At 44.8% G+C, this 10,233-nt stretch overlaps 1 protein-coding gene across 1 annotated transcript; it reads right to left on the reverse strand.

Moving 5' to 3' along the window:
* Positions 1-344: 344 nt before the first annotated feature.
* LOC124682475 (RING-H2 finger protein ATL13-like) lies at positions 345-2,090 on the reverse strand. The gene is made up of 2 exons (XM_047217149.1): positions 977-2,090; positions 345-871 (listed from the first exon to the last, which is right to left on the reverse strand). The coding sequence occupies exons 1-2, from the start codon at positions 2,056-2,058 to the stop codon at positions 745-747; spliced, it is 1,209 nt and encodes a 402-aa protein (XP_047073105.1). The 5' UTR covers positions 2,059-2,090; the 3' UTR covers positions 345-744.
* Positions 2,091-10,233: the final 8,143 nt, after the last annotated feature.

The raw sequence follows: 10,233 nt of genomic DNA on the forward strand, positions 1-10,233 counted from the left end.
AACAGTACACGTATTTATTCATTTCGGGGTCGGGAAGTAATGGAGGAGGAGAAACATAAAAGTGGACCAACTAACTGTCTCTGGCATTCAAGGCTGCAATGATGCCAGTGTTCTTCAATTCAAGAAGGTGAAGGAGGATTCAATGAGAGTAGTTAGCACAAGTGGCAATGCCCCACTCCACGAACTCTGAAATTTGCCTTTTCAAATTCCTGGAGCTCTTGCGTGCCCAGATCCAGGATGAGTGATCCATTACAGCATAGACATTAACAAAAAAAAGCAGAGCAAATGAATCGAAATGAGATGGTAGATATGCAATGTTAAGTTGCTGCAATTTAGTCGTAGTAGTATTTCTTTTTGGAAGCCACTATTCTTTCTGAATTTTGAAATTCTGAACAAGGGCCTCTCTGCTAAGAGTGCCATCTCATATACTTGTGAGGAAACTTTATCGAAGCAATGTACGGTAAACACCAGGAAATCTTTCAAGTAAGCCCTACTAGCTACACACGACAGTGAAACACTCTCTGAAAACAAAAATCCGAGGAGTAATCAAATCCTTTACCTTGTATTCACTGATTCTTTCATTCCACCCGCCAGAATGCGGCAAATCTCCACTCCCGCGCTTGGACGGTCGAATTTGGTCTGGGTATTGCACAAGCGATCGGTTCATGCGAGCACCAGATCGAACAGAGCAAGAGCAGAGCAGCAGATGATCTTAGATCCTAGCTAGGAGCACGGCGGAACTTTTCACAGGTGGCCTCTGATCCACAGCAGCGTCCGCCTCGCGAACGACGGCGCCTCGTCGGCCCTCGAGCTGAGCCCTGCGGCGGCCGTGCCCGTGCCCGTGCCGGACTCGACGTCCCAGTCCACGACGCTGCCGCTCGCGCTCTTGTCCCACGCCGACACGTTGTACTCGGACTCGGTGACGGGGCTCACCACGTCCGCCCGCCGCTTGGGCGCCGCCCCGATGTCGCTCGACGCGCGCTGGAGCGCCGAGGGGAGCCGGAACGAGGACGCACGGCGCGACGACGAGCCCGACGGGGCGCCGCCGTCCTTCCTGCGCGGACCGCCCCGCATCCATATCTTGGACACGGAGAAGCTCTCCTTCTTGCCCGTCGTGGGCTTCGAGAGCTTGGCCGACGCGTCGAACCCGCGGAACCCTTCCCGCTTGGAGTGGCAGTCGCACTCCGACATGGCCACTCGGTGCCCCGGCATCCGCGTCGCCGGCCGCTTCTTGGCAGGCGGCTTCACGGAGACACGGAGCAGGGAGCTCTGGTCCATGACGTACTCGTAGGTCCCCATGGAGTAGCACCGCCTCACGTCTTGGTCGGGGTTGGCGCGGCTGGAGCCGACGCCGCCTTCGGTGGCCTGGCTCCTGAACTTGCCCAGCTTGACGGGGACGACCACCTCCTCCTTCTCCTTCACATCAGCTCCGTGCTTCTGGCCCTGGCATCCTTCGTCTTGCTCCATCACGAGGCTGAGGTGGGCAGAGGACGCCCCGTCGAGGCGATCGGACACGGAGCCCTCCGAGCCGGACTCCAGCACGAACACCAGCGGGCTGCAGCCGCCGCCGCACGGCGAGAAGTCGGCCAGGAGGCTCCGGCGGCAGAGCGGGCACGTGGAGTGCGACAGCAGCCACGTGTCGATGCATTCGACGTGGAACGCGTGGCTGCACTTGGGGAGGAGGCGGAGGCGGTCGTCGTCGTCGAACTCGCACAGGCACACCGCGCAGTCGAAGGGGTCCTTCCCTCCGGTGCCCACCACGGCGCCGTAGAGGAACACAGGCAGCGCGTCGATGAAAGTCTGGTCGACGCCGGCGTCGTGGAGATGGAACAGCTGCTGAAGCTGCCCCTGGAAGGCGGTCGCGTTCCCGTCGCTGGTGTCGGCGTCGCCGGGGTCACGCGGCGCCGGACGGAACAAAAACCGGACAAGTAGGTGGAGGAGGCCGGAGATGAAAAAGATCACGGCCAAGATCAAGATGATGAGAAGGATGCTGGGGCTGATCCTGCTCTGAAATCCCGCACCGAGGGCCGCCGGAGACGGCGGCGACAGCAGCGGCATTAATGGCACGGGAGGCGGCAGTAATGGTGGCGGTGGCGGGGGTGGGAGGTAGGGGAGAGGGAGTTGCAGGGGCGACAGGGCTGCGTAATTCATGGCAGCATGCATTGTGTGGTGGATCACGGCTCCGGCCGGCCGGACTCGATCTAGAGACGCCAATGGCGGTGTCGGTGCGGCCTAAAGCTCACAAGGCGGCATAACCATGCGTGTCATCTCCCGAAACATGTGGCTTCTCGTCTCGCACCATCTCCTCGTCTTCTTCTTGAGAAGACAACAGAACTCAAGCAGCTCATCCGTGTCCTTGCGAAGCTTTTTGTGATTGAATCTTTGGAAAGGGAGGATGGAACAGAGAAACAGAGGAGGTGGTTAATTGGGTACAGCAAGAACAGGTGTGTATGTTTGGAGAGAGGGAGAGAGCAGTCAATGCATAGGAGGAGGATGGATCCTTAATGCGGGGAGAAAATGGAGGAGAGGAGGGCCAGGAGCCAAGAGGCCAAAGGAGGGGGAGTGATGGAAAATGAAGATCATACTTCCTCAAAAGAATATATGAAAATGACATTATTTCCTTTTTGCTATGCGTACATACTACTACCGGTTTATAGAGGTATTATGCATTTCGAGAAATTTTTTAACTATAAATTTGATCAACAAAATATGAGATATATATCACAAAAATTATTTCGTTAGATTCATATTTAAAAGAAGTTTTCAATAGTCTAAATTTTGAGATATATATCTTATATTTTCTTGACAAATTAGTAGTTAAAGTTTTCTCGAAATGCGGAATACCCCTATAAACTGGTATGGAGGGAGTATACGTCTCCCCACCGAACTGAAAATACACCGAAAAATGTAAGGCGCATGCAGGCATCTTAAAAGATCAACTGTCTTTTGCACCGCGTAATTTAGTCAAACAACAATTTACTCAAAGCTACAAATCCGAGTCCTCCGGTTATTTTAACCTACAACTCCTCCTTTTAGTATTAATTTCTAGCTGCAAACTCATCGCAAAAATCTCATGGCGGTCTCATAGAAAAAAATCATTTGAATTCGTCGCAACATTAAAATATGCACATTCAACATTCTTTCGATCTATAACAAATCTTCATTTGTCACGCCAAAACATTGGCCACAACCGAAAAAAAATTTAGCATCCTTCTGCACGGCTTGAACTTAAAGTTGTAAATTAGGTCCCCTATTGTTAGAACATAAAACTCCCGTTTACAACTTTTTTGTTCTGATGCAAAATCATCACAACCTATCTCATTTTAATCTTGAAAAGATCATCAGAAATCATCGCGACACTGAAATATGTCCACACATAAAAAGAAGTCTTTGGTTGTAGGAAAACAACGCAAAGTGTACCATGACTCATGCAACATAATGATGATCACGGGCAACAAAAAAGATACACAATTGCAACACGAGAATATACACTTGAAGCGTACACTCAAAATCTTTCCAATGTCTTACTTCGTTGGTACATACCAAACACCATACTCACTTGAAACACCCTTTGCAACATAAAATATTCTCGTGCAAGTAAACCCCATCGTTAATAATGGAAATTATAGTTTGGAGACTACACTTGCCGTACCGTGAATCGGGATCGTTAGAGCGAGCGTCGACATTGCGGATCAGGTGAGCTTGATGTCATTTGTTTTTTTACACCGGCTTCCCCCGAGCCCGAAGGTGTTAAGAAGCACAATCTAGATGTTGAAAACTAATTCTCAAGGATACTAGACTAAAAATTAATGACATTAGTGTTGATTAACATCCTCCATTGAAGTTGACGAGTGGTATTTGAATATGTTATTGTATTGTACCAAGATAAAAATAAAGTATAAAAGGGCATATTTTGTGATTTAAAACATGGCTAAGAAAGGACACATTTGATTCGATGGAAGAGATCGTGAATAATTTAAATCCGTACAACATTGTCCGGGAGGCTATTTTGTCTCTACGATTACAGAACATAGGATTTTCTTTTTTGATTACTTTTGCAGTTGTTGTTTGAATAACTATTACTGGAGCTCTAGTGTCATCTTGCTTCCATTCAAGTGAATAGACTTGGTGGAATAGTATGAAATTTTGAAAAACAACACCTCTATGTTTTTCAAAGTTTTTCATCTCATTCACCGTGCAATGTGTACTCAGAATACAAAGGAGTATGAAGCTTATATTCAGTCATATATGAATACACATTGCACAGTGGAGGGATTCAATTCAAAATCTCCATCCTTAGTAATGGCGATGCGTGACAGAACAGGAGAGTAGGTGCATAGTTAGTGCACCTGTACTGACTGCCATGTACCACCACTACAATGTCACAGCGGAGACGCGGAACAACGTTGACAATTTGCCGTAGATGCTATTTTTTCTTGTATGTTTAGCTTCCTAGATGTGATATGGATATTTAACAGTTTAACGATGTTGTTAAGCCAAACTAACGCGTACGTTGAGAGAAATAAAAAAAGTGCAAGTACGTACGTACTCGCAGACCTAACCAGTGTACTAAACGGTTAGGGTTCCCGTAGACTTTGGTGGCAACTCCAAGGTTAGGAGAAGATGATTTGGTTGGGTAGCCTAATTTTGACTTCACAAGTACTTCAATAAGCAGCCGGCTCAAAGCCCCACTAAATTCCTACTCCCATTTCAAGGGCGATGTTGCAGTAGTAAATCCCACGTTAAGATGCTGACCAGGGGCCCTGGGTACAAACGCAGAGTAGAGACTAGAGCGGATAGGGCGCCTCACGCTGAGCAACATGAATGCGCTAGGTGGTGTAGGTTCACAGGTCAACACCTCGCTGGATCGAGGGCTGGGAATAGAGTATTGGATTCAAAAATCTTGTCGTAACTGGGGATCATGCATGGCTGAACTGCTCAAGTAGTTCTGCATGGAGGAGGGCATTTTCTTATTCATAATTCATTTGGTGGGTCTAGTCTGCTGGAATTTTCTGGCATTTGGCCTTTGACTCATGGCTCATTATTAAATTGCCTTTGACCCATGGCTCATTATTAAATTCTGAAACTCACATGGAGGAAATTCAATTCGGCTCCCGGGTGCGTATGCATCCTCTACTAAAAAATCATATTTCGAAATGTCGAAAATTTTTAACAAAAGTTTTTACATGTACATCTTCATAATATATGTTCGTTCGTCAAGTTTCACGAAAAATCAATATTTTTTGTGGTCTATATAAAAAAGAGAAAACTTATCTTGTGAAAAGCATTATTTTTAGCACTGAGTTTTGTCTTTTTTACACACGTCACATGATAAGTCGATTTTTTATGAAACAACTTTGTAAGCGTGTAGCACGAGAAGATTTACATGCGAATTTTTGGTTTCAATTTTTTTGAAATTCAAAATATGTGTAAGATGCATTTCAAAATAGAGGGAGCATATGCTCCCATGTTCCAAAACACCACTCCCACTCACATGGCCCATTTTAAAAATCAGTGGCAGTACTAGTAGGGGCTAAAGTTTAGTCCCACATTGCTAGTTGGGAGAAAGTTGGAGTGGTATATAAGGTGGGTTGTTCTAGTCCTAGTAAGTGAGTGAGAAGAGAGAGAGCCCTCGCGCACTCCTCCACCTCCGTCGCCCGCCTCGCCTCGTCACGACACGCCGCGCCGCGGGTTGCCGCGAATCTCGCCGAGCCGAGCTTATCTTTTTGCTGTTTGAGAAATTAATTGTGTAATCAATTTTGAGTCATTAACGGACGCGTTACTCAACTGTTTTGCCTTCCGGTTTTTCTGGATCGTGGCTGTGCACTCGGACGTGGGCTGCGCCCGACGACCTTCCTGAACCGCACTACATAAGAACCTGCGCAACCCTAGCTGCAATGACAAGACGCATACGCGACTACCTGTTTCCAGTTTATTGTGCCACCGCCTTCGTCTTCCTCATCTCGTCCGTCGGCGTGCACCGACTACCGGGACAATAGGCCTCCGGCACCCTGCCTCTCAAGAACCTGTACGGGTGAGGGCCAATCAGGTTTTTCGGGAGCGCTCCGGCGCGACTACTGGCATCACGACGTCGTCATCAGACGACGAGTTCCTCCACACCGACAACTACTTCCCGTACCTCAATGATTTATTTGACAACCTCAACATGGGCGACAACGACGCTGCTGCGAAGTATGTGATCTTGTCGTTTCTCATTCAGCTTCTGTTAGAGTTTCTTCTTCTAGTTTCTGTGGTAGATGTGATCGGTTTGTCTTGTTTAGATGTGATATGTGCATCTATCTTACTAGTTTGCACGATTAGTTTATTTGTTGCTTTCATAGTCATGATTTATCATTTACTTGTACGGATTATTTCATATGGATATTTGCTTATATATTCAACAATCCAAAAACCTGATCATAGGCAAATCAATTCAAGCAGCGTTGCTGCCGCTACTCGACCTCCCCTCTTTGATGGTATGCATTACAAGATGTGGCGCACAAAGGCAGTTCTATGGTTTACAAACCTAGGCTGTTTTAGCGCCACAAATGCTAGACCTGAGGGGCCTCTTTCTGCAGAGGAGCAGGAAAAGTTTGAGAAGGTCGATGCCATGTTTAAGGCGGTGAAAGGACACAGATGTCGCCTAGAGGGGGGTGAATAGGCGGTTTAAATTTTTTACGAGATGGGCTTAACAAATGCGGAATAAAACTAACGTTTACTTTGTCAAGCCCAAAGCCTATATACTATGGTTCACTTATGTGCACCAACAACTTATGCTAAGCAATACAAGCAACTATGTGATAGCAAGATATATAACTTCAAGCACGATGGCTATCACAAAGTAGAATGCATAAGTAAAGAGCTCGGGTATAGAGATAACCGAGGCACGCGGGAGAGGATGGTTTAACCCGAAGTTCACACTCTTGCGAGTGCTAATCTCCGTTGGAGAGGTGCGGTGGCTTAGTGCTCCCGAACACCACAAGAGGCTCACCTTGAGGTGTGGTTGATCGATGCACACCAACGCCACAAAGGCCTCACCCCAAGATGCGGTACTCACACCACACACCGAATGCCACGAAGGCGCCTCACCTTATTCTCCGGTGACCCTCACCACAAAGGCCTAGGTCACGGTTCCACTAAGGGATTTCCTTCGAGGCGGAAACCGGGCCTTACACAAAGATTGGGGCACACATCCACAACTTAATTGGAGGCTCCCAATAAATCGCCACAAAGGCCTAGAATCCGTCTAGGGTTCCAAGAACCCAAGAGTAACAACTTTCTTGCTTTCACCTCCACGAATCACCGTGGAGAACTCAAACCGATGCACCAAATGCAATGGCAAGAACACCACAAAGATGCTCAAGTACTTCTCTCTCAAATTCCAACAAAGCTACAAAAGCTATTGGGTGAATAAGAGAGGAAAAAAATAAGGAGGAACACCAAATTTCTCCAAGATCTAGATCTAGTGGATTCCCTCACAAAGAGAGGGATTTGATTGGTGAAGATGTAGATCTAGATCTCCTCTATCTTTCTCTCGAATGGATGCAAGAATCATTGGAGGGAGAGGATGATAGCAAGCTCAAGAGGGTCACTAATGGGAGGCAAAAGGAGCTAGGAGAGATGGGGGACTTTGGGGAAGAAGACCCCCTTAAATAGGGGCAGAGAAATCTGCCCATTGGTGCCAAAATCGTGACAGGCCGGCAGTGCCGGGGTGCTCCCGGCGGCAGTTCCGGCCTCCTGTTTTTACCCAAACACCCGATACGAAAACCGTAAGAGTTTTTGCATCCGGACTCCGATTTCGATGATCTTGGGCTCATTGAAATCACAACAACGAGCTCTAAAACAATATGCATATAAACATCATAGTCCAGCAAAGTAGGATAGAAACAAATGAATAAAGGTTTTACCTATCTATAAAAGGCAAATCGGTAAAACCTCCAATATGGAAAATGCAACAACTTGAGTTAGGAAACTCGGATTTAGGTGAAGACCAATTTTGTTGTAAAGAAGATGAAAAGAGCTACCCCACAAAGAGTGAAAAGCTTAAGAACAAGTGGGGTAGGTTTTTCTATGTATTTTAGAGTGAAACCTCTCAATACGAGAAATCGAGAAAAACTCCAATATTGAAAACGCAACAAGTGATTCATGCGGAATCCGTTTTCGATAAACTAGAGCTTGTCATGAGAATAAGCACAAGATCTAAAACACCATATGGATAAGATCCAAATAACAACCAAGAAAGATGATGCAAGGATGCAAAGGTTTGAGCTCTCCGAAGGATAAGATCGAGTTACTCACTCGAAAGCCCTCTTGATAGTACGGCAACTAAACTATAAACCGGTCTCTAACTACACCATGAGACCGGTGAGAAAGAAACCCTATCAAGAGCAAACCTTAACCTTGCGCTTCCACTTGAGCTTGATGATGACGGTCTTGACCGCAACAAGATGGAACACATTTCTTGATTGTGCTTGCTTGATGAAGTCATGTGGAATGCTCCCCCATACTCCACTATGGGAGAGCTACTTCTTCGGCGCATCTTCACATATCCATGATCACCATATGGATGGCAAGCTTCAAGCATATGATCTCTTCGAGTTGGCTCATCTTGAACTTGCACTTCATTTCTTCATTCTTCATTCTTCATCATGTTGATGTCTTGAAGGAACTTGAGGGCTCACTTCATCTTCATCTTCAAGACATACTTGATACTTGATATCCTTCATCAATTTCTTCTTATTGCAACATTGAAGCCAACATATGGTTCAAGCATTGCCTATGGACAACTCCTACAAATATAACTCAATGCAAACATTAGTCCATAGGGATTTTCATTAATTACCAAAACCACACATGGGGGCTCCATGCACTTTCAATCTCCCCCATTTTGGTAATTGATGACAATCTCTTTGAGAGGGTTTATATAAGGAATTTAAGTAACAAACAAGTTTAATACATAGAGAAAACTCCCCCATAATATATGCATGTGTGAGTGAACTTGATTTCATTGCATACATTGGCATTCAAAGCCTAGTGAAATTTCCTCTAAATATTCAACTATGCAAAGCAACAAGATGCAATGCAAGAAATGCACATGCTTAAACACAAAGCAAGACATAACCAAATTCCCTTAAACCCTCCAAACTTCTCCCCCATTGGAACCAATTGCCGAAATGGGTGAAAAATTTGGAAGGCCAATATAGTGAGAGTCCCTCCATACCGTGTGCATTTCTCATAATTTGAGTGGAATCAAATGCACGTATCCAATGATGAATATTTGGAAGAATCACACTATAGAGAGGATCAAAGATTGCAAAAAATATAACAAAGTAAAAAAGCCTCAACAAATGAAGCAAGCAACCAAATGAACCACAAAGAAGATACCAAAAGAAATATAGATATTATGATAAGGTCAAGAAGATTGATATAAATAATATGAGGAAGCTCCCCAAGGTTTGTGCACAAAAATAGACAACTTAAATTGGAATATGGGTGCATAAACATGGAATCATTACTCCCATAATATTATTCAAAACAAAAGATACCAAGTGAATCAAACTCTAATGATCACCACAAAATAGTGCCTTAAATAAAATGAGGAAGCTCCCCAAGGTACATGCATAAATTAAAATGTTTGAATACAATATGCATAACATGGAATCCTCACTCCCTCGTTACCATTTAAGACACAAACATTTGCAATAGATCATAGATATAAAATTAAGCTTAACACGTGCAACAAACAAATGGTTGAGCAACAAGTAAGAGGCACCATAATAAAAGGCTCAACCAAGAGGATATGTGAAAGACATGACAAAGCATATTATAAGACTATTACATGGATGAGCAAATCATCATAGTCTTCAATGAATTATATTGCTTAGCATGACCAATCAACACACAACACCAAGAAATAAGATATCAAATGGAGATGTATCATCTCTTATGTTTATAAGTTTCTCTAATTGGGCAAAATCACTAATATGTTTATCCACAAAGAAACATGCACACACAAAATAGATACACAAGAAATATAGCATGATATCCAAGACGAAGTCATGCAATATACCAATAAGAATTTTTGCTTAAAAGCATGGCCAAAGGCTCAATTTTATTTATTGTACATTCATGAACTTCAACTATAAACACATCAAATACATCACAAATATCAACAAGGGATAGAAGATAGTTGGATGCATTGAGAAAGGAAACAAGTATCACAAATTAAGATAC

Source organism: Lolium rigidum, chromosome 1 (genome assembly GCF_022539505.1).
Source record: "Lolium rigidum isolate FL_2022 chromosome 1, APGP_CSIRO_Lrig_0.1, whole genome shotgun sequence".
Classification (NCBI taxonomy): Eukaryota; Viridiplantae; Streptophyta; class Magnoliopsida; order Poales; family Poaceae; genus Lolium; species Lolium rigidum.

Excerpts from the sequence above, each read along its gene's own strand:
- LOC124682475 (XM_047217149.1), bottom strand. The coding sequence starts at position 2,058 with ATGCCGCTGCTGTCGCCGCCGTCTCCGGCGGCCCTCGGTGCGGGATTT. Across the intron at positions 872-976 it reads CCCTCGGCGCTCCAGCGCGC|CGTCGTGGACTGGGACGTCG; the intron begins GTCGAGCGACAT and ends CGCGAGCGGCAG.